Here is a 24404-nt window from a genome sequence, read left to right on the forward strand (position 1 = left end):
CAATCTACCAATCCTTTTCCCCACTGCTCACAGATGGAAGAACGCTCATCCCTAGATGGGGCTGGGCCACAGTTCAAAGGCAGGCTACCTCACAGTAGCCCTCATCCTGCCTTCAGTGCCACACCCTAGCCAGCTGCCGGCCCTTAATGATGGGAACACTTCCAGATTGGGTGAGGTCTGAGCCTTCCACAGTAAACCTTTTCAGGTCGTTAGTACTAATGTAGGTTCCTCAGCAGGAGGAAGGTTAGTGATTAACTCTTATCTACTATATATATATATATATATAGTACATATACTATATATATAGTACATATGCTATATATATATACACACCTATGTATATAAGTATATTTATATATTACATCAAAAACTACTACTATAAATATTTATTGAACATTTACATAACAGGTAGCTTCCAAAGCTTAATCCATTCATCCTTGAACAACTCTTTGAGTAGGTACTGTTTCACAGATGAGGAAAAAAGTTGGAAGGGTTAAGTAATTTGTTCCAGAAAGTGGTAGATCCAAGCAAGACTCAGAATCCCTGTTGTTACCCACTACAGAGCAATCAAGCTAGCTTGCTAGCCATATCATCCACTGTTAGGGCATTTAGCTGGGAAGGCAAGCCCAGAGGCAGCATGTGGAAGAAACATGGAATATAGGATCCAAGAATCTATAAACTACCCAACCTGGACAATTCAGTTCCTCTCCCAGAGTTTGTTTCTTCATCTTTAAAGTTGGAATACTGCTTTGTTCAAGATAGAAAGAAGCTGTTAGGTTTTGAATAATTACATATTTAAATCTAATCTTGAATTCTAAAGCAAATTTAGTCACAGGATCATTCTTGAAACACTTTCCATAGTAAATTTTCAAAGGTATGGTTTCCAAATATGTTTTCTAAAATAAATTTTGAATGAGAAAAGGTAAAAACAAAATAGTATAAGCACTGTAGTTTGTCTAACAGGAAAATGTAAATTACTAATTCCATGCTTACACTGTATCTTTATCTTAAGACCAAGAATCATTAAGATTCTCTAAAAATTACATTTGCATCAAATATGCTAATATTTCCTTAGTCTTACACATATTGTCTCTAAGAGGACTGTGGCTGGCTGGACAGAATGATAAGAGGAGATATCAGAACACGCGCTAAGAACAGACCCATCACCACCAGCACTGGATCATTTCCTAGTGGTCACAGGACACATGAAACATTCCTGAACAGGAGCAGTCACATGACCATCAGACATACATAAACATTTGCCTCTTGCTCCAGCTGTCTGTCAGCAAGCAGGGGTTGATAGAGGCAGCCATTTACGTCTTACTTCTCAGAAGTGAATTTATAATGAGCAAATCTTTTACAAAGACAGAATATTGATAATCCCCTCATATCTATCAATCAGATAAATCAGACAATATTGCCATATCACAGATTTCAGGTTTTATAATGATACCTTACCAGATAATCCACAAATGAGCCATTTGAAAAATTAAAATCAAGGTTAATTTTTAGTTTTATATACCTATAAACTCTGATTTTGTGTTACCACACACTTTTATATTTGGGCTCTGAAAATGCCACAGAGAAGCCACGTAAAATAAAGGTCTGGGACAAGGGACCAGGTAATGGCTGGACAAGCACTACATTCAAAGACTGTAACCAACTGAGTTTATGCACAAAGTAAATAAGACTCTGTATGATTCCCTGTCTGGCCCAGGGTTTACAGAGCACCGCTATCAAGTCCCCACCTGAGTTGCCGTGTGTACACTTTGACCAGAGGAGGTAATCTCTCTCCTGATTCCCCAGTGTCAGGGTGATCCCACTGGCACAGCAGACAGGGGTCAAGGCCAGCAGCTTGGCCGCGGACACTGAGTAGCAGTCTCTCTCCTTCACAGCCCACCTTTGACTCAGCATCATGTGATTGCAGGGCATCAGATACCTAGAAGGACAAGAAGAGCCAGTGCTTAGTGGCTACGATGTCTCTACCATCATCAGGATGAATGTCCCAAAGCATCACCTGAATTAGTCATGGGCAGGGGTTGACTTGCCCTGCCCCCTCTCCCATGCAATCTACCCACACCTGCCACCGACTGTTATTCCCTCCCTTACCTAAAACTTGTCCACAGCTGCTTTTGTTTATTGTTCTTGGTGGTACTGGGAATTGAACCCAGGGCTTCATGCTTGCTAAGTAGGTACTTTACCAACTGAGATTAAAGGCTGCTTTCTTCTGATGGAACTGCCCTTCTGCAGAGCATTTCCCTGGCATGCTCAATTTAACATTTGTGAATTCACTTATCTCCCTCTTTGCCCTCATGCCTTCACACCCACTGTCATCTTCCTCTGCAATGTACCTTCCCCTGGCTCTGTTTGACAAATGACCTGTCATTCTGCCAAGTGGAACTTCAGTGTCCCCTTCTCTGGGAAGGCTCCCTGGCTCTTACTCCAAGGCCAAGGTCTTTTTTCCCTCCATGGTGCTCATGATTACGGCGGGATTGCCTCGTATTCCTGCCACTCCAGAATCCTCAATACGTGTGGTACCAGACCAAGAACCCGCTTCATCTGTTTGTATTAGAATCCTGAAAACTCCAGCCCATAGTGGCTACTGAAAGAAGACACAGAAGGGCTCACTTTATTGAGTGAACCATGGATGTCAGGACTCAGGGTGGAGCCCATTTCACAGGTTGTTGTTGGTCATCTAAAGCATCTTACGGTCTTCATGAGTGAGATGGGAAATCTGGACAATCGTTTCTGACACACCTGCAGCACCCTGGTGGGCTTCAGGGTGCAGTGAGCGTGTGTAGATGTCTGACATTCTTACCAGAGAAAACTCCACCCTGTTTAAATAAAGATGGAGCAAGATGGATAAAGGACCCATAGTCAGAGCCAATTGTGTGCAAGAGCCAATTCCATAGCAGCCTGAGCCCTTTTGTGAACAATCACAATCTTTTCCACAGCAGAGTGTTTTCTTCCAAGACAACAACCTATGATTAGGGGTCCTGTGTAAATTAAAAGCAGCACTTGCAGGGCATGTCTCAGGGCCTGTAAACATGGAGTCAGCTTCCTCATCTCCTGTTGATCCAAATGAGGAAAACCTAAGTTATATGAATGGATCGTTCCATTCCAGGAGCCCTGGTCAAACCATTCAATTCTCCTTGTGGTATTTTATGAAAAGGCTTTAAAATTACCTCCAAGTACAAAATGACAAACTTGCCATCTAACCTTCAGCTACCTATTTCTTACATACTGTATAAATGGCTAGCAGTGCTAGGTGAGAGAGTCCTTTGCAAGCATATGTACACTAAACTTTCCGTCACCAGGGACCATACACTCCATTTGTCATGACTGATACAGTGGCACCTATTTCCATGAGTTCAGTTTCATGAAATCTGAGAGCAAAAGGAAGAAAGAGGAAGGCAGATGTTTTGCCCTGTAGGAGGAAGACAGAAGCCAGAGGCAGACAATGAAGGGCTCTTTCTCATGAGGATCTCTGTGTATGGAGGCTCAGGTGACAAGGAGTGATGCTCGGGAGCCAAATGTTTGTCCACCTCCATCTGAGTACAGCACAGCTGCAGCAGCAGGCTCTACATGCAGGCAGGCTTCCCGCTGCCTCTGGGAATGGAGGGGAGGAAGCAGGGGAAGAGGTAAGGCAGCCGCCAACGAAAGGGGCCAGGGTAAATGCAAGCAAGGTGACCGTGACAGATGCTGCTGTGACAGTGGTGGCAGGGGACAGACTTGCTAATGAAAAAATATAAGAGCCTTTATGCGGGAACCCTAGAGGTGGTAGCTGATGCTTTACAGGAGGCCAAGATCTGACAGAAGGTGCTGGGTGAAAGCAAAAGAAACCTGTCCTATGGTTACTGATGTATGTTCTTTTCCAAAGGCTGAAGAGGCCTCAGGAAATTCACAGTACAGAATAATCATTGTTTTCGTATTTTGATCCTTAATTATTTACGGAATAAACTGCTTTGGTGTTTTCTATATATTGAAGGAACTCAATGTCGACTTGTAGTTCAGCCCAAACATATTTCCTGATTTGGGTTGATACACATAGACTTCTACTCTTTGTGTGGAGTATTTTAAAAATGGGATACTGCATCTTAGCTATTAGGGATATTTATCAAATAGCACCAGTGGGTGACTTGAAATTCTTTTAGAATAAAGAGTTATTGGCAACTTGGAAGCTTGCAAATACCTGCTCTCAGCAGAAGCTAGGGAGTATCTTCTGAATAAATGAAATGGAGAGAGGTTGTCCATTGACTAGAGAGCTTCTGTGAATAAAGCAGCCAAGTACAAGAACCTTCCTAGGACTCAAAGCATTGCTCTAGAAGGATACTCACATCAAGGCAGAAAGTGTAGTCATGCCACATCTTAACCTATGTCTTCCCAGCATTTGAAAAGAAAGAGCAGGAATAGAAAAAATACTAGAAAGTCCTCAACTGTCAGGTATCAACACAGGCACTCCGACATTTAGGACAGGGATTGATCATTGAGCATCTTTTTATTCAAACTGTATTCCTTAGATGTTTAAGTTGAGGAAGTAAAAAGAATCTGAGACTAAGAAGTATTACCTTCAGATATCCAGATTCCTCAAAGTCTACCGCCCCCCCCCCACAGCAGAAAAGAAAGTGTGGGGATTGCCTGCTCTGGCTCATTACTCCCCCAACCTCTACAAGTCCACCCCATTTTCCTTTCTCCTAGATATCACTCATTAAAATAAAATGCCACTCCTGAAACAGTGACAATTGATGACAAAGCACTCGCATTGATTGTTGCCACACGGAACCAAAGCTGCCAAGTGCAAGAAGGCCAGCGGGGGTCTGCGGTGAAGACCAGCAAAGTGCCAAGAGGAAGAAAACTTCATAAAGACCATTTGTTCGGAACACACAGGTCCAGATTCTCCCACTCATTTCTCTCTATTCCACTGCTTTTCTACCCTCATGTCCAAAACCCCATTTCCTGTGCAAATATGGAAATAGCCCTGAAGTGTACACGTATCTTCTCTTCAAGCAAAGCAGCATCCATCTGAACCTAATTCAAAATGGTACCCGCGGTATTAAACAAATTCATCTCATCTACACTAGGAAGCTCAGGGTGGGCAGGGGGCTCATTTGTCGCCTCATTACCGGTCAGTGTTGCCCCCTGTCCCTGTTCTGTTGTGTTGCATGCACACAGGTGTCCAATTTCTCCTTGGTTTTCTGCTCAGGAAATGCCCTTTTCTCTGGGAGTATCTAATTGCAACTTGTTCTTCTGCTGTTTTGCCAAGTGAAGAAGTTACAACAGATATTGACATATATTCTTATTTATCATACCACAGACAACCTCATTAGAAAGCTTTCGTACAACCTTCCTTTCTTTATGGGCTGTCAGAACTACAAGTTGATCACATGACAGCAATGAATGCTTTGGAGGCAGAATGAAATGATTGGGTTATTAACCAACTTTCCGGGTTCTTTTAAGTGGTCTTGAGATAATGAGAATGAACATTTTTCTAGAGACAGATTCTAAACCAGAAAAGGTATTTTTTCAATAGTTTAAAGCACAATGTTTCAAAATGTTTTCAGAGATATCATCACAGTGAGGTCCTTCTTATAACCTAATAGGCAACTTAGATGCAGAATAGGTCTGGGCAGAGTTAGGATACCAGGAACCAGTGGCCTCTGCTGCAGGTCATGTTATTTACTCCTCCCTTAGATTCACCCACACAGCACAGTAGAGAGAGGAATGAATATTCAATGCAGAGAAGTCATACTATCATAGCATTGTCACCACCATCTCCATGAAAATAACAAGCAAACGAATATGCTCATCATCAAGCATCTTTTATTTATACTTTATTTGTATAGAGATTTTAAATTCAGGAAATAACAGTAATCCCAGAATAGTGCATAATTGACTTAGACACCCAGATTACTCAAAGCCATCTCCAACCATAAAGGAAATATTGAGCATTTGAGTTGCACAAATATTGATATTTGGTTATTGTCTACTTATCATACAACAAACACCATCATTAAAAAAAACAGTCGTACATCTGCCACCACTCTACAGCCTTCCAGACCTGCAGCTTTCTCATGTACATGCCACAGTGGATCAAGAGGATCATGAGATCTAGTTGTCTAGTGGTGAAATCTGGCTTTTTTTTTCATTATTCCATTCAGACCCTGTGTCCTGCGGGCACTTTGTGGGAACTATGAGTCCTTACTTGCTATGAAAATGACGAGTCCTGACGTAGACACAGACATGCGTCAAACATGCTGATTTCTCCTTTGTCATAAGGTACAAGTTTGGGTCTCAGAAGCAGCTCTGGTGATTGCCATTTCTGAGGACAGGCACAACACTGTGAGCAGGAAAAGGTCTAGAGCTCCCCTGGTAAAGGCCACTGAAGAGCCAGCAAGCAAACCTGCCCTGGTGACCCCCCCAGTGGGGAAGCTCTGTACCTCCAACCATGGCCAAGCTCACAGCGGCATTGAAAAAACAGCTGCTTTTCATGACATTAAAGAGCACCATTTAAGAATTTAACATTTAAAAGACAACCAGCTTTTACCCACCTTGGAGCAAAAGCCACAATTTTGGCAATAAAAAAGACTTAGGCAAGTTGTTCCACTAAAAACTAATGCATTTTGTCCTGTCAGTAGAGCCTTGATGGGGTGCTAAAGTAATCCTTTCAGGACAGCCTTCCCAGCGGCTTCTTTATGATCGGATTTGTTCTGTGCTAATGATTAGTTACTGATGACCTGATCTAAAACAGTTCTAAAACTTTTTATACCTAAAAATCTCTCCCACAAAACTCTGTAAGGCCCTCCAAAATAGGTCACAAGCTTTCATTTAAAACAGAACTAGGGATTGAACTCGGGATCTGGTAAGCATTCTACTACCTGAGTCTCAAGTCCTCTTGCTTTTACTTTAGTTACTGACAGGGTCTTGCATTCTTTCATGCAGAGGTCCACAACCTCAGACAAAGATCCTCCTATCCCTGCCTCCCAAGGAGTTGAGATTATAGGTACACACCACCACACCCTGTCTATTTTCTCATTCATTTTCATTTGCTCCCTTTTGTGGGACACTATGTTTACCTGCACCATCCTTCAGAACCAGCCCCTCTCATGCTTGGCACTGCATTAGTCAGAATCCTTTAGAGTATTAATTAAGGCTTACCTGGGCCCATTTTTAGTTTCTGGTAGGAGGCTAAGAATTTGCATTTCTGGCCAGTTCCTCAACAGTGCTACTACTGCTGCTCTTCCTGGATGGGCACTTAATACCCCTGCATTTTTCTAGAGCTTCCTATGTAGAAACACTACCACACTTACCTAGAATGTCTTTCCCTAGGTAATCTCTATCTACATGTCAAAACTCCAGGCAGACAGGGAATACCAAATCCTCTCTCCCCTTGCTTTCTGCATCATCTGCCCTTATCCCCATGGTATGTCACCATTAGAGGTGCTTAAAAGCTATTTTGCTGGGCCTATAAAATTAACAACAGCAGGAAAAAAAAAACTTGGCATCCTAGCTTCTATTTTGTATGTGTGCATGATTCTCTCCACAGTCACTCTGCAATCCCCTTGGAATCCGGGAAGGACAGGATCAATCAATATCTTTATGATTGGGGACCAGAACTAAACCTAAGGAACAATAGCACGTCCTCAGGACAGTCCACTCACAGGTAATGATGACTTCTTTATCTTGACCAGTGATGACAGAGAGTAATGACAGAACCACATGCACACACAAACGCATGCACACACTCACACATAAACTCTTTTACTATTCTGGTCAGATCTGAAGAGAGAGAAAGCCTCAATCTGTTCAGCTTTGCTTATAGCAGTTGTCACAATTTATAGAAAGATGAAACACAAGCTTGGAATAGGCCAGGGCTAGTGGTTCATGCCTGCAATCCTAGTGACTCAGGAGGCTGAGCTCTGAGGATCATAGTTCAAAACCAGCCCAGGCAGGAAAGTCGTTAGAACTCTTACCTCCAATTAGCCCCTAGAAAACCAGAAGTGGCACTGTGGCTCAAAGCGTAAAGATCCCAGGCCCCGAGTTCAAGCCCCACAACTCACACAGACATAGGCAAATTTTGATGTGAGCCCCAGTTACTGAACTGGCAGACAAATCTTTCTCCTGGAGGCTAAGTATTCTTCCCGCTCTTGGGGGAGCCATTTTCACTCATCTTATGGTATAGTAATTGCTAGGTCCCAGAACTCTCTCAGCATTGGGCCAACCTTCTGCCTGGCAGCATTTTCATCAGTGTTGGAGGCTCACTGAAGGAGCTGATTCTAAGAGTCAGTGAAAAGGAAGTGTACTCCACGGTCTAGCCTGGTGCTTTCTAAAATTCTGACAGGGCCAAAACCTGAGCTAACATTGAGATCATCACTTTTTCTCACAAACATAGCTACTTCCTTTATCTAAATTACTGAATCATCTGATAGCACTCCACCATGATTTCCAATACGCCCCTTCAAACCCTTGCTGCTTTAGGTCTCCTTTCCTACATGTACTGCTGAGAGACACTGCTTTGCCACCTTGCATTTGAGTCCTTTTCACCCCACTTCCTTCTAAACTGAACACTGAGAGCATGCCTTGGGTATTTACTGGATTTAACCGAAATATACAGATCAGAGAGTGCACACTGGATATGTGCCATTGCCAAGGGGGGAAATCAAAAACATTAATTTCAATTTGGAAATAAGCCCTAATAAATGCCCTTCAGGAAGAAGTCTAGCCACAGTATCAATGAGATTTCACAATACCTACAAAATGGTTCAATATTCTATTTTTCCAGGAACATTTTTATGAAATAATGCACATAACTCTCCAAAAATTTTCAAAATAAAACTAAATTTAACCTTGGGATAAAACACAAAAATTAAACTGACACTCTTAATATGCTTAGAAATATGGTACCTGCTTAGCTGATACCACTAAAGTAAAATAAAAGTGGTACTACAGAATGAAGTGTTCTTTAAAGAAAAAAAAGAAAGGTCACTCACCTCAAGACTAGCTGGAGCATCACATCTTCACAATGTAACCCAATGAGAGTCCTGAATAATGCCAGGGACACCATACAGAGCTGGGAAGTCATTAACACATTCGATTTCAGATACCAGAACAACAACCCTCATTCCCACTGCTGTCACGTAAGTCAGAATTACAAAGCAAAATGGCTTTCTTTTCTCCAGCAGTTTAATAAAACATACACCATTGCCAGAGAAAATGTATCCTGAGGATAGGGCTCTCCTGTAGAAGGGGATATGTCACCTTGCAGAATTATCCTACAAATATGCCTGTCTCTTAGTGTCAGCCATTAAGGGTACAGGAAACATGCTCCCTGCTCCTGCACCTCTGCCTCCTCCTTCTCCTCCTCCTCCTCCCCCCCCCTCCCTTTCCTCTTCCTCCTCTTCTTTTTCCTCCTCTATTCCATTCTCATCTTCTCTCACCCATCCCCTTTCTTTTCCTCTCCCCCTCTCTTAACCTTGGTTATTCATAGGCCAGAACTCAAGGAAACTGCATGTAACCTGTCCCACTGTCTGTCTTTAAGTTCTCAGCTTCTCTCTTGGCTTTGGGGACAAATATTCTCCTTGGTTCCATTTCCTAAACCACTTAGAGTGTGATAATAAACTTCTCAAAGAAGTTCATTTTTTAAAAAACTACAAATTCTTTCAATCTCTGATTTCCCAAAGGAAAAAATAAACTTCCAAATAGTGGTGATACCCAAAGGCATGTTATAAAACCATTGTACTCTTTTAAGAGTAAGCTTTCATCAATCTCCAGGCCATTTAAGTAATTTTAGGCTCTCATTCTTCGTACACGAGAGTAAGTGCTAGTTTGTCTTGGAACAGGATGAGCTTCAAACCCGGTCAATGAAATCTATAATGGTGTGGTAAAGAAATAGCTGTACTTGACCTGCCCTAAAACATATCTTTCGTTCAAGGAAAGTTATCTATCTGCAGTTAGTCAGAAGCAAAATATCTCCCAATTCCAAGTCATTGCACGTGCTATTCCTTTACCTCAAATTCCTTCTCCCATTTCTTCAAAATGCAACTAACTCCTACTCATTCTCTAGGACTTAGGTTAGGTACCACCTCCTCTTGGAAATATTTCTGTCCTTCCTTATAACATTACCACACAAAACCTCCTCTGCCCAGGCTGAACACCATATCCTTCTTATCTATTGACACAGGAACCCTATAAATCACTGTGGGGGCAGGGGGAAGGAGGTTGTCTCAATTATATCTTTTTATAACTAAGTTCTCTGGTCTATGTAAAGTACCTTATCAGATACATGATTCACAAAAATTTTTCTACCATTTTGTGGGTTATCTTTGCAATTTATTGATGGTCTTCATGAAAATACAAAATATTTCCTTTTTTCTTTTTTGCGGATTAATTTTTAATTTTAATTTTAATTTTTTTACTGTTGGGGTTACATTCGACAGGTAGTATCAATTTGGAGAGTATTCTTGTATTAACAATATTGGGACTTCACTTCTTCCTAAGTATTTTATTCCTTTTAATGCTACTATAAATGGTATCATCTTCTTAATTTGGTTTTTCACTAGTTATTGCTACTGTATGGAAATTACAGTGATTTTTGGACATTAATCTTGTATGTTGCAACCTCATTGACCTTATTATGAGTGCTAATAGTGTTTAATATATTCCTTAGGTTTTTTGCATAAAAGATCTCAACATACACAAATGCAGATGGTTTTTCTTATCGCAGTGATTTCATTTTCTTATTTAATTTTCCTGACTAGAACTTCAAGTACTACATTGACTGTATCTACTGAGTACAGACATTCTTACCTTATTTATTTTTTTAGGAATAGTTTTGAACATTAGCTCTGAGCTTTTCAGAGATGTTAAATATTGCGTTGAAGAAGTTCCCTCTATTTGTTATTTGTTGATAAGTTTATCATGCTGGTAACTGTCAAATTCTTTTTCTGTATCTTCTCAGATAAATATGATTTTTTTCCTTTGTCATTTTGCTATGATATTATATTAACTGACTTTTTTAGAGTTTAATGTGCTGGGACTATAGGCATACATCACCATGTCCAGCTCCTGGTTATATTTCTTTAGTAATTTTTTAGCAGTTGCTCTGGGTCTCCCAATATAAATTTAACTTATCAGATTCTACTTTAGGTTTATGCTAAATTGCTTCCAGTGAAACATGGAACCATTTCTACTATTCTCCTTCTTTATGCTCCTATTAGGTTACATGTATGATAGTATATATGTTATACTTCAAGGATATGTTGTTATTCTTGTCTTTAAAACAATTTCTATCAAAACAGGGATTGCTTTTGGTAGGGAGTGTGGATAGAACAGTGGCACTAATGGTGTTAAGAGGATTTTTCAAAACAAAGTTCCAAACTAATCAATCAGCACACCAACTTATAGTTTCCTAGACGTTCACTTCAGAACACAGGGACAGAAATACAATCTCTAATAACAGAACCTATTATACTCTGTTCCTCTGCTCCACCTGCATCTACCACAGGTCTGCCACTCTAGTCGTGTGTGTTCTGCTTGTTGTACAAAAGAGAGAGCCAACGTAAGCTAGGGGAGGAAAAAGGTCCTTCCTATCAAAGGCAGTGCTTGCCATCTCCCAGACAGGACCCTGAAAAAGAAAAATGACATACTTCGTCTCCACCCAAACAGAAAGAAGTCAATGACTACAGGAAGAAAAAAGGAGAAAAAAGGGGGGGCAGTAAAGAGAGTACAGATAATCCAGTTTCCCCGCACAAACCCACCGATGATGAGTTACACGGCCCTTCCTCCAGAGCTCGCCTTACCCGGAACGGGGTGTTGATGCGGCTGGTGAGTGTATCCAGGATGTGCACGTTCTCATGCTGGTGCAGCAGGATGAAGCGCAGGAAAATCTCCAGGAGTGCAGGCTCTGAGATGCTACGCAGGAAGAGGTCCAGATACGCCGTGGTGGTCATGACCTCCTCTACAGTCACCTGGGACCCACAAGAGGGTGAGCACGGGTGAATGCCTTCTCCATGCTGCCATGATTGCTCCCCAGAACCCCCAGCCCTGCACGGTGACCTGCCACAAAAGTTACTCATCAGAAGTTCACAACCTGCTCCTATTCCATGATGCCTTGTTTTGCTTCTGTCCTTTAATTTTACTAGCAAGAACAGAAAAGCCAAGGAGAAGGAAGGGTTTCAAATGTTGTTCTAACAATGCTAATTATCAAATACAGTTCAAATACCACAAAGAGGGTATTGGAAAGGGGGGGTTGTATAAAAGTATCTGCATGGTTAGCAACAAATTAGTTAGAAAGCTTTGTATAACTTGTTCAATTATAGTCATTCATTAAACATTTATGAGATTTCTGCCATGTACTAGGAAGTAGGAACATAAGGATATGTTATATGCCCAGGAAGATGAGCTATAACAAATGAAATAATATAACAAATTGCAAAAGAGAGGTACAGACACAATGTGTACAGATGTTCAGATGTGTTACTGGAGAGCAGAAAGTTAATTTTTACAGCTGAGCAATACACATAAAGAGCTATTTTAAAAGTGCTATAAGAACTTACTGCTTAATAAAGTTACTGTGACTTTTTTACAATACAAATTATTTCCTACCTATATGCCATTCCCATGCTGTAAAACATCCATCTCTGAGTGACTAAGACTCTGTACAGTCGGGTTTTTCCAAGAGGTTAAGATGGATTATTGATGGTATCAAATTTTGAGCCTTAAACATTTTGATTTGGGAACATTTTAAGAGCTAGTCTGTGCTTTTTTGTTCTGCTAGACATAAATGTAGAATCTCATCTTGATGACTAGAGATCATCATGAGAGTCACCAATTGTTCCACCTTCCCTCAAATAGGTAAGAGCCACCAAAGAAACCGTTAAACCCTTCAGATTCCAACCCCAAACCCTAGAAACTCCTGCTGAGAGTCCGATGCACCTGACTCTAAATGAAACAGATGGCAATGTTTTCAGTGATGACATCTCTTTCTTTCTGGTTCTCCATCTTTTTTTTTCTTCTGTTAGAAGTGTTGGCTGTCGCTTTATTGTACCATTACTGTGCCATTCCTTTTAGACTGCATTCCTCTCCCCCTTTTAATTTTCAGCTTTCAAAACCCACAGATCAGTTTAGAAGCCAGATGTCCAGATCTGCTAGATAAGTGTGGCTAGGCCCTGAATGGATGCATCTGTGAATAAAGGCCCGACGGTATCTATTTTGGTTGCATAAATTACTTTTTTTAAGTTCTTGGTGCTCAGCTGTGTTGTGGATAGATGAATCTAGGTGGATATGGATAGGATATTACCAAGTCAGCAGTCTGTTTTCTTTATTCTGAACAAGGCTACTCTTTGGGACTCTATAAACACTCTCACTGCAGTACTGAGTGGTGAGGCCCCCAAACACTCAGCACACCACACAGTCATCTGACCATTTTCAAGGACTCTCTGTGGCCTAAGGGAAACAGGTTAGAGTCAACATTGGACACATCAATTACACTGAGAAGAGTACTTCTCAGAGGCCTGAGCCCCCACCCTGAAACAAGCTGCTCCATCCCCAGGTTCCCTGGTATTCTTCAATCCCCAAGGCAGGGCACTTCCCAGGTTGTCTCAGGACATATCCTTCACTAGCCCAATGCAGTATACAAAGCCTGGCACACAGAAGGCATCTCTCACGGGAGAATGGCAGCAACCCTGTCCAATAATCTAGTGACAGACACTTTCCAGAGATGAGCTTAATTTTTAGTCCTTTCTTATCCTCTGTGTATATCCTCAAGCCTTAGAAAAGTAAGGATGATTTTCTTTTTTTCATATATTTTTTATTGTAATTAATAGAAGGGTTACATTATATTCACCAGATAGAAGGTACATTATTTCACATACATTGATACCCTTTCTCATGTCTTGGTGCCTATTTCCCTCCCCCTTCCCCCACCCCTCATCTTGTTTTCCCCCCTTCCCTATCCAATTTCAAATAACCAAATACAAATATATCCAATATATTAAATAACAAAGTGAGATACTGTAACAATGAGATAACCAAGGGACAGCAAAAGAGATGAGAGATAACATAGTACATTAAGGACAACAATCACTCCTTATATGGCTTTTGTTTCTATATCCTAGAGGTGTAAGGATGATTTTCTTTCTTTCCTTCCCTCTCCTTTTTTCCTCCCCTCCTTTTTCTTCTTTTCTTGAGTATTCTCTTTCTCTCCCTCCCACCCTACCATTTTTCTTAGTGCCAAGGTCAGAAACCAGGGCACTAAGTTACACAACTAACCTTTGTTGTTTTGAGACAAACTCTTTTATGTGCCTACGACTAGTCTCAAACTTAGGTTTCTTGAGACTCAATCTCCCCAGGGCTGGAATCACAGGCATGTACCACCATTGCTATCCCTAAGTATTAGTTCACATTCACTTGACTACTACAACCTTAGAGTTGTTTAACAGAAACTTAGTAGAAAATGATTGAAGCAAAAGTCTAATTCCCTAACAATCCTGATTGACAGATGAAAGTACTGTAAACTGGTTGCTCATGCCCTTAATCCTATCTACTTAGGAAGCTGAGATCGGAGGATGGCAGTTCAAAGCCAGCCCAGACAGAAAAGTCTGTGAGACTCTTATCTTTAATTAACCACCAAAAAGCTGGAAATGCAGCTGTGGCACAAGTGATAGAGTGCTATCCCTGCGGGTCGTGGGGTGGGGAAAGCTCAAGAACAGTGTCCCAAATCTTGAGTTTGACACCCAGAACTGGCACCAAAAAGGGAAGAAAAACAAAAGTACGGGAGTGTAATGGCTGCCAGTGAGCCATGTATTACAACTTCTTTACCACCACATGTTCGACTTCAATGTGCACTGCTGATCTTTGCCCCTCCCCTCCCCTCAGCACCACATAGGTCACTTTTCCCCTAAGTTCCATCACCCTTAGTCAGCTCAAAAGTGTGGCAATATCTCAACTGTAGAATATGAATCTCAGCCATGGGAGCTAACAGGAATGGAGGGCATTTAGCATCTTTTGTTTACTGTTCTTCCTTTGGATACATGAAAAGACTTTCTTCTTAGAAAGCAAAGATGTCATTAATAAGTATAAGAGATTTTAGAAAGAACTTGGAAAGGCAATATTTATATAACATGTAGTAAGTATTAAAACAATTCCAGTAAGTATCAAGGTTGCAAACTCTTTATAAATGAGGTCACACTTACCTTACATTAATACCCCAAACAGGAAAATGGTTCCTTTCTCTTTCTTCCCTTCATCCAATCAGACACTCAGTGCCTCTAGAAGCCTTTTATCTCAGAAAATCTTTCCCTACCCCATCACCATTCTTTCAGAAACTTCTTCTAATCCTCCCACATAGGCAACCTCCTTAGCCAGGCTGAGACCAGAGCCTAAGTGTGATTACTTGAAAGCTAACAATAAACCACTAGAGGAAAGATGCTCTGCTGTGCAGAATGCAAAATGGAGTCTTCCACTAATGCCCCCAAGTAGTACAGCAAAGCAGGAAAGGAGCCAACTCTCCACGTTTCTGCAAGGAAAGGCAGCCAGCTGTAATTCTCTTATAGATAATTATCAATATTTACTCACCTCATTCTGTAAATAACTGCAAGAAGCTAGAAACTTAAATAGATAGACTAATGGAAGGGACATTCTATTGCAGTATTCTATAACAGTACAGCCTAAGAGTATTCTTTCATAGTAAAGGTGGACTGCATGACTGAAGTAGCCTAAAGAAAGTTCAGTTTCCACAAACAAATATTACCCTTGACTAGATGAGGGCAACTGAAACCCTTGGGACACATCTGCATAGGTAATCAGTTATGAGTATACTTTCCCGCCCAAGTTCTAGAATGGTGCTCTATCACATATGCAGAACTTGATTTTATTACTGTCAAATCCCATTTACTTCCTACTTGGAAATAAATCTTTCTTCACTCTCCTTTAGCCATTGCCTTTGCCAATCCTTTAAACTGGATTTTTGAAAGTATAGTTTGAGACTGAAGAATGGGTGAATGAATTCAATTTACTGGTTCACTAATGGTTTAGACCAGACTCAAATAGAAAATGTTAGTATATTCTGCATGTAACAAGCACAAGTGCTATTCTGTGAAACTTAAACTTACATAGTCTGTTGTATATATATATATCGTATGGATGTTAATAAATATATATATATATATAGGCAAATGTGCAAAACACATTTCTGACTGTGAGAAGCAGTCCAGGACACCAGAAACACCATACAGTATCACAATTCCTAATCCCTTGTAGCATCCATCATCCACTGGTTCTGTTCATCTGCTCCCTGTCCTCTGAGCTCTACATAACAGGGTCTGGACTATAAGAGGGACACAGAGCTGAGGAGATTATGCTGAACAGGAAGGCCACTTCTTTACCTAAGAGCTCCGAAAGTGCACTTTTCTATTACAACTTCAAGCTTCACAGAAATAAACCAAATGGACAGTTTGTTTTCTTTTTTTAAAAAGGCAGTGGGTGGAGGAGGTGACAGTATTTGTCACATTGCACTTTATCATAAAGTCAAAACTCTATTTTTTTTAAAAAGGCCAGAATACAGCAGAGCCATCATGCCCACAATCATGGCAGCCCATTAACTTGATGCGTAGGAGTGAAATTGAGCATATAGATACCCTGACCTTTCTGTAATCAGCTCTAGGTGGGCGATTCTATTTGCATCTAAATTACCACCAGAATCCTCCCTGTGATGGCAGGTTTCTGTGTGTCCTGAAAAAAATAAATTTCCAACCTGCTAGTTGTTTTTGTTTGTCTTTTTAAGATTTTGGGGGGTTTCTTCAGGGTTGTTTTCAGTGATCCAGTCACACTGGCATCCTCTTTAATTTAGAAGGTTTTTTCCTTGGCTTTTCTTTTGATACTGAAGGAAAAAACTAGGTTCTGGTGGGTCATTTGTGAGCTCTAGGACCTACCTGCTCCAAGGAGGAAGAACACAGTGTTGCTCTGGAGAATATGGCCCTCTCAAAGCAAGCAGAGGGGAAATGGGGTGCAGGGGCCAGATCACAGGAAATAGGAATGAAAGGGTATTTATACCCAAGTCTAGTTGTAAGTCTGCTTACTGTGGCTAAAGTGATGCAGTGGACAGGCAGGAGGCATATCACCCATGGGCAGCCATGGATGGGCTCTGCACCACCTTCTTTCCTCCCAGGACACAGGGCATCCAGAATAATATTCAAGTGCAGAAGGGTAGGCTCAGACACCGTGATTCTAACAAACAGCCCTTACTGTTTCAGCCAAAAATTTGAAACAGAAAGCATCCAATTATTCTGAAGCTGAAAATAGTCTGAGGCTGACGAGCTGAGTGCCTTCCCTCCAGACCCCCTTCATGCCCGCCTTCTGCTCCTCCAGCTCAAGGCCACACACAAGCAACACTGATGCCACTGCAGGAAGCAGGTTGTGGAGGTGGGCGGAGGTGACATTCAAAGTCACATAGACTGGTTATGCATTCCCTGAATATATAAGGAAGGAGGAAATGAAACTAGATGAGGACTAAGATGAGGACTTCAGGAACATATTTGAAGGAAAATACATTTCAATAAAAGCCTGTCTCTGCTAGAATTTCCCCAGCATTTCTTCCATGCACTTGTAACACAGTATACACATAAGTAGAATAAATCTGTTCTGTCTGAAAGCAAGCAGCCCTAAGTGGTGTATGCCTCTCTATCTACCCAACAGAACCCTGAACTGAGGTTCGCCAAGAAGGAATCAAGCAACAGAGACACACTCCAGAGGGCAGTGCCGCTTCTGCTCAGGCAGTGGTGGAACTTGTGAGGCCTGAAGGAATGTTCAATGAGGCTCTTCCCCGAGCCTGCTCTCAGCATTCTGAAACCATCTCAAACTAGAGCTACACAAACAAACCCTGTTCCCTCTGACCACCTCAACCAAGGTCTTTGAGACTCCTTTCTCTCAAAAAGAACACAGGCTTTGCAGCTAGGCAAACTCAAGTTCTAACTCTAATATATTTGACTTGTGTGACCTTGCCTGTGCTTTTTATTCTGAGTCAGTTTCCTCCTTTGTAGAAGGGGGTTAATTCTAGTGTCTTTCAAAAAAAGGATTGACAGGGTAAACACTATGTTGGAAATTAATGATACAACTTGAAGGGAAAAGGGTTGGATGGGGGAAAAAAAAACTAGGAGAAAATGAGGAAGGAGGTGACACTGTTCAAAAAGAAATGTAAACTGGGTGCGGTGGCTCACATCTGTAATCCTAGGTACTCAGGAGGCTGAGATCTGAGGATCTCAGTTCAAAGCAAGCCCAGGCATTAAAAAGCCTGTGAGACTCTTATCTCCAATTAATCACCAGAAAACCAGAAGTGGCACTGTGATTCAAGAGGTAGGGCAGTAGCCTTGAGCTGAAGAGCTCAGGGACAATGCCCAGGCTCAGAGTTCAAGTCCCATGACTGTAACCCCTCTGTAATCCCTTTATGATAAAATTTAAAATAAAATAAAGATAATTGCATAAACCTCACACCAAAGGGACTCAATAAAGGATGACAACCATTATTTTCTGATTTGGGGCATTAGTTTAAAATTGGAGGGGGGAGGTTGGGGTTGGGGGAAGGGAAGAACTAGTGGTAGGTGGTATTGATGATACCAAAATAATATGGCCAGGTGCTTCTGGCTCATGCTCATAATCCTAGCTGTTCAGGAGGCTGAGATCTAAGGATTGCAGTTCAAAGCCAGCCTGGGCAAGAAAGTCTGTGAGATTCTTACCTTCCATTAACTACAAAAATCCATAAGTGGATCTGTGGCTCAACTAGTAGAATGCTAGCCTTGAGCAAAAACACTCAAAGACAAGCCCTGAGTTCAAGCCCCAGGACTGACCACCCTCAGCCCCCAAAATAAAGCCAAGCAAGAACATGAAACTCACACACACACACACACACACACACACACGCAGAGATGACCACACCAAACAGATTCTTACTAGCGGCACACAGGGTGAACTCACTGAGTAAGGAATGGGCACGGAAATAGGAGTGGAGAAGATGGGTTCTAAGGCTGGGTAGCCAAGACATAGACATGTGATATAGAGACTACACACTTGCATTCACTGCCCAGCTAGACAAAGCTCACAGCTCACAATGATCCACATCAGAAGAAAGCTTCTCTATCAAAGAGAGATTCCACCTGCTGTTTTCCATCCACCTAACCCTGCCCTCATCTTTAGAAATGGTGCTAGAGAAATGCTATCTCCAGACCCCCCAAACTCAAACACTTGTGGAATGCTTAGCCCCTCACCACTCACTTTTCTAGACTAAGTCAACTCTCCTTTTCAGTTTTTTTTAAATGCATTTTTCCATCTTTCAAGATGGTAAACTTCTGGCAGAAGCAAGTACACCTGCCTTCCAGTGTGAATTCCCAAAAGACACCAATAGGGAATCAATAAATCAATAAGTCCGTGTACTAAGATAGGAATCAGTAGCCTTATTACAAACAAAAACAAAAACAAACCCACTTTTTTTTCAGTCTGTATGGGTATTGCCTTCATTAACAAGGGAGATAGATTAATTTCACAATACGTGAGAAGCAGAGGAGAGTTTCTATTTATAGTTAATAACACTTCATTGAAAATACAGAGCTTAACTCAGGCCATGCTCTTAAATTACTGCAGCTTGGGAAAGTGATCCATCAGAAAAAAAGGCTCCACCTTGGGCTGCTGCATTGCTCCTTCTGAGCAGTAAGACAGCTCTGCTGAATTCTAACTACACTGTGCCCAACCTGGAATGAAGTGGGTGAGAACCACTGTAGGAGGTGGCATTCAACGCCTGCCACCGGTTACTCCCCAGCCTACTGCCTTCAATCAGCCTCCTGAGCCCAACACATTGTCTGGATACATTTCAGAGGGGAATTGTATATTTAGACCAATTTTCCTAGATACCAACTATAATAATAAAAAAAAAACAAAGCTCTGATGACAAAAGACAGATTTCACTCCTGGCTTATTTTCCACGAGCAATACAAAGACCTCTACACAAAGGGGAAGACAGAAAACATGCAGGTGTCTGCTGGAACAAATTCAATAATTCTAGTCATTCTGGTCGTTTTTCTCTGTTATCCCCAACCTGCTCATCATCTGGCCCTGGGTGATCATGGGAAAGCATCTTCTCAGAATGCAAGTCAGACTGAAGATGAGGAGAGAGCATTGCTTTAAAAGTCACTGTGGGGCAAGAGAAAACTAGCAAACTCCTTCCCTGTTTCTCCTGGGTTTTTTACTTCTGTTTTGTTTTGGTTTTTTATTTTTTATTTTTCTTATAACTACTTGAAGATAAACTTGCAGGACATTTGTTGCTGATCAATTTTTAATGTTCTCTCAGGAGAGTGCAGAGAAAGAATAAAAGCTTCACACCAAATTTCAGGCTACATTTTCTTCCTTCTCCATACTTGCTTGCAGGGTGAACACCACCTGGCCTCCTTAGATAAGGTGGAGTTTTGTGTGAGACATTTATTTATTCCCATATTTCTCTGTGAGGGAGGGTGGGGCTTTCCCTATCTTTTCATTATTCTGATGCTTAAGAAGCAAATCCTTTAGTTTAGTATTATCTCCCTCATGCACTTGTTGAAATTTAAAAGGAAATCTAATTTTCCATTTCAAATCAGAAGCAAATGGAATCTTCATTTAAACACTAATTTCCTCTCCTACAATGGGAGAAAAGTGGCATGAGGCCTAACAGGGGGAGATGAGGAGACTCTGATGTACTTACTTCCTACTCTGAAATGATGCAGAAGGGCCCTAATCTCTACAACTTCTAAGCTAGGCAAGAAGAGCTGCACTAGAAAGGATAAAGATATCTCAGGTGTCTAGGGTCAAATGTTTAGGTCCTCTTCTAGGCTGCCTCTGAGCCAACGCTGGCCCACATAGGGCATTTCTGCAACTGAGGTAGAGTCATCCCCCTTCTCTCCCCCTGCCCCCCTACCCCCGACCAGCCCATGGTCTGGTTAGCTTTGCCAGAACAGAAAGTGCTTTCTGTAGTTCCCTCTTCCCACGGGTGAACCCAATCCCTTGCCAGGGCACCAAGGCAGGGAGACACATGTGAGCTCACTGCTCCTATCTGTACCCTCCACTGCATGCCCTTGGGTAAAGGGCAGTCTCCTCCAACCAAGTCAGCTACTTAAAAAAATATATGCCAATGAAGACAGCTCCAGGAGACAGATCAGAATGCTTCTCCAAAGAATTCACTGAGTGCCCTTCCCTACAGTTATTGGGTACAAGAACCAACAATAGCCAATCAGTGCTCTCAGATAAGGACAATGCTAATCATACCTTAAGCCGCCACGCTCAAAAGCACAAACTTAGCCCTCACTTCTCACATCCCTCAGCCTTTGGCCAGGCCCAGGATGTACTTTGCCAGCACCTCTGGGACATATAATGGAGAAGGCGATTGGACACAGTGAGAACCTTGCTACTAGATCACAGCACAGCACACTTCTTACATTTTGAAGAGTAGTCTTGTAGCAGTGGTTCTCGACTCTGATTCTGGGTGTGGGTCACTCAGGGAGCTAGTTACAGATACCCATGCTCCTGGGTCAGATAAGACACATCAGAGATAGGTTTGGGCATCACTGGTGACTCTCACTGGCTTCAAGGTTTCTGAAGCACTACCCCTGTGCCTCCTGCGATGACCCGGAAGCATCTAAATCATATAGGCGCTATGGTACCATTCAAGGTACCTGCTCTAAGAACCTGGGGTTTATTTGTTTTGCTGAGCAGTATATGATAAAGATGACCAAATGCCTTTCAAAGAAAACCTAGATGCAAGAAGTTATGGGTAAATAAATGCCGAGATGTCACACCCTGTGTTTTCTATTCAGTCTTCACCTCATCCAACCAGACACACCTCTACAGACCATCTACTACATGATACATCTCCCAGAGCTTGTGAAAAAGACTGAGCATCTCAAATGAAGGAAAACAAAGGACTAATTTGGAAGCTTCCAAGAACTTCATTTACCCCATATAGAGTAGAATACTGTATATTCTTCAATAAGCTATTTGTCTAAATGAACACTAGAGGAATCCTCAGAATAATAGGATTTGGCCGTTACCCAACTATAATGGGAAGGTCCATTATAGAAGAGCTAATGTTTAGCTTAATGAGTGAAAGATTCCAAGCATGGGGAGAGAAAACAGGGCTAAATTATAACCCCTGCCTCAGCTCCTTCCAGCACTACCAAAAGAGGAAGAAGCAAGGTCAACAATACACCTTGTCCCCACCCCCCTTCCCTGCTGTGAGTTGCAGTGTCATCCCTCCTTCATTCCAGGCTGCTAAAACCACCTCAGGACAAAGCAAAGGTTTCCTCCACCCGAGTGTCTTCTAATGCACTAAATAAGAGTCATGCTTATTCACTTCAAAAGAGGGCCACCAAAAATTCAACCTGAGAGCCTTCTCTCAGATCCACTAGATGGTGCAAGCTATCCTTTTCGAATAGTCTTACCTAGAGGAAAGGCCATTAAACGATTAATGTGGACACATTCAAGCAAGGTCTGCACTGCCAGGGGCCTGGGAGGGAGAGTATTTGCTCTCCCAAGAATCCTTCTATCTTGCACAAAAGCAAGTTCCTTTTGCATGATTTAGTTCTAAGGGACTCATGGAAAGAGACCCCAATGAAGGTCTGCATCTGGCTCGAGACTGTCCAGTAATCAGATGTGTAGGCAAAAGCAAGTCATTTACCCTCTCTGATACTGGATGCCTTGAGTTAAAGTATGAGGAGATAGGACCAGACCATCTCCAGAATTACATTCAGTACTAAAATTCTACAAGTGTCCAAAGCATGCTATGTCTAACTGCATTTTATTCTCTCCATTTATATTTGGCAGGAACAGCAAAGATATGTTCCATAAAATCTATACCTTCTGTGCTATTTTTAAAAAACTCAGATTTTCAGCCAAGTTCAGACCTGTAATCCTAACTACTCAGAAGGCTGAAATCTGAGGACTCTGGTTCAAAGCCAGCCCAGACGAGAAAGTCTGTGAAACTCTTACCTCCAATAAACTACCAGAAGACTGGAAGTGGAGCTGTGGCTCAAAGTGGTAGGGTACTAGCTTTGAGCAAAAAAGTTATGGCCGTGAACTTAAACCCTGAGTTCAAACTCTAGGAACAACAACAGAACCCTGAGATTTTCTTATTTATTGAAAAACACAAAGTAACTACTGGAACCATCAAATTTTTTAAATCTCCAAATTCCAAAGTCCAGATGCCATCCCAAATTCTATACTTCGGATTCTAGTGTTTTCTGCATTTCCCACCGAAAGGAACAACTTCCTCACTGAACGTGGTTGGAAACCAGACATGTAACATCAAAGTGTTTTTGTTTGTTTTTTGTTTTGTCAGTCATGGGCTTAAACTCGGCCAGGGCGTTGTCCCTAAGCTCTTGGGCTCAAGGATACCACCCTACCCCTGGAGTCACAGCCCCACTTCCCGTTTTCTAGTGGTTATTTGGAGATAAGAGTCTCATGGACTTTAGGACTTTAGTGCCTGGGCTGGCTTTGAACCGCAATCCTCAGCCTGCTGAGTAGCTAGGATTACAGGCGTGAGCCACTGGACCTGGCTCATCAAAGTATTTTGCATCAAAAAGTGACCCAGTGGACAACAGAGTGGCAGGAACATGACATGGCAAGTATCTAAAACTACAAAAGGCAATCTGCCTAAAACAACCAGCAGGAAGACAGGTCACTCTTCTCCTTCCACCTCTAAGCTCTCACTTTCAACTCCTAGACCAGAGATGCATGAATAGGAGGGAGAAAGGGAGCCAACAATGAGGTTGAGGCCTCTCTGCTCTATCTCACCATGGCATGTTCCTCTAGTTACCTCAGCATTCAATTATGACTCATTAATACTTTATAATGGTAATAATTTGAAGATGCTTCTTAATTGCTCTTAAAATCTTCAGTCATGATTTGCACTGGGCATAAAAATCCAAACCATACATTGCTATTGAAAGCCAAACTGGGCTCTAACTGAGTTCCAGCCTGTCCCACCTACACATGTATTGATGGCACGCAGACAACTGGCTATACCCAGCCTCTCAAAATTTCCAACTCCCCTTCTCAAGACCCACCCTCCCAAAACTTCCATCCATCAACTTAAGTCAAAAAGCCATGAATTACTGAGTCCACAGGGTACAAATCATGAATATGTATGCATGTGTTTGGAATACACAAGGCTGTAAGACAAATGGGTTTCTGCAGTAGCTTGTACAAACCCAACACACCTGCCCTTAAGGAAATGTCTGGAATTATTTTTCATATGTACATTGTTCAACACATTGTTTCAACACACAGGAGATAGTGGAAAAATAAGGTTTTCTGATATATATATATATTTTTTGCTTCTGTTGTTCCAGGCACACTTGTTAAGGAATAATTTGCCAAGTGAGACACAGTTGGATGCT

At 41.8% G+C, this 24404-nt stretch overlaps 1 protein-coding gene across 1 annotated transcript in view; it reads right to left on the bottom strand.

Annotated features, from left to right (window-relative positions):
* The window catches only part of Fhip1a (FHF complex subunit HOOK interacting protein 1A), a 147610-nt gene that overhangs the window by 17049 nt on the left and 106157 nt on the right, over positions 1-24404 (bottom strand). The window contains exons 7-9 of the mRNA XM_090356862.1: positions 11796-11963; positions 8988-9067; positions 1749-1939 (exon numbers count right to left, since the gene is read on the bottom strand). Of these exons, the coding sequence (XP_090212988.1) occupies positions 1749-1939; positions 8988-9067; positions 11796-11963 (439 nt within the window). The remainder of the gene's footprint in view (positions 1-1748; positions 1940-8987; positions 9068-11795; positions 11964-24404) is intronic.

Source organism: Megascapheus bottae, chromosome 23 (genome assembly GCF_031878675.1).
Source record: "Megascapheus bottae isolate mThoBot1 chromosome 23, mThoBot2.hap1, whole genome shotgun sequence".
NCBI classification, from domain to species: Eukaryota; Metazoa; Chordata; class Mammalia; order Rodentia; family Geomyidae; genus Megascapheus; species Megascapheus bottae.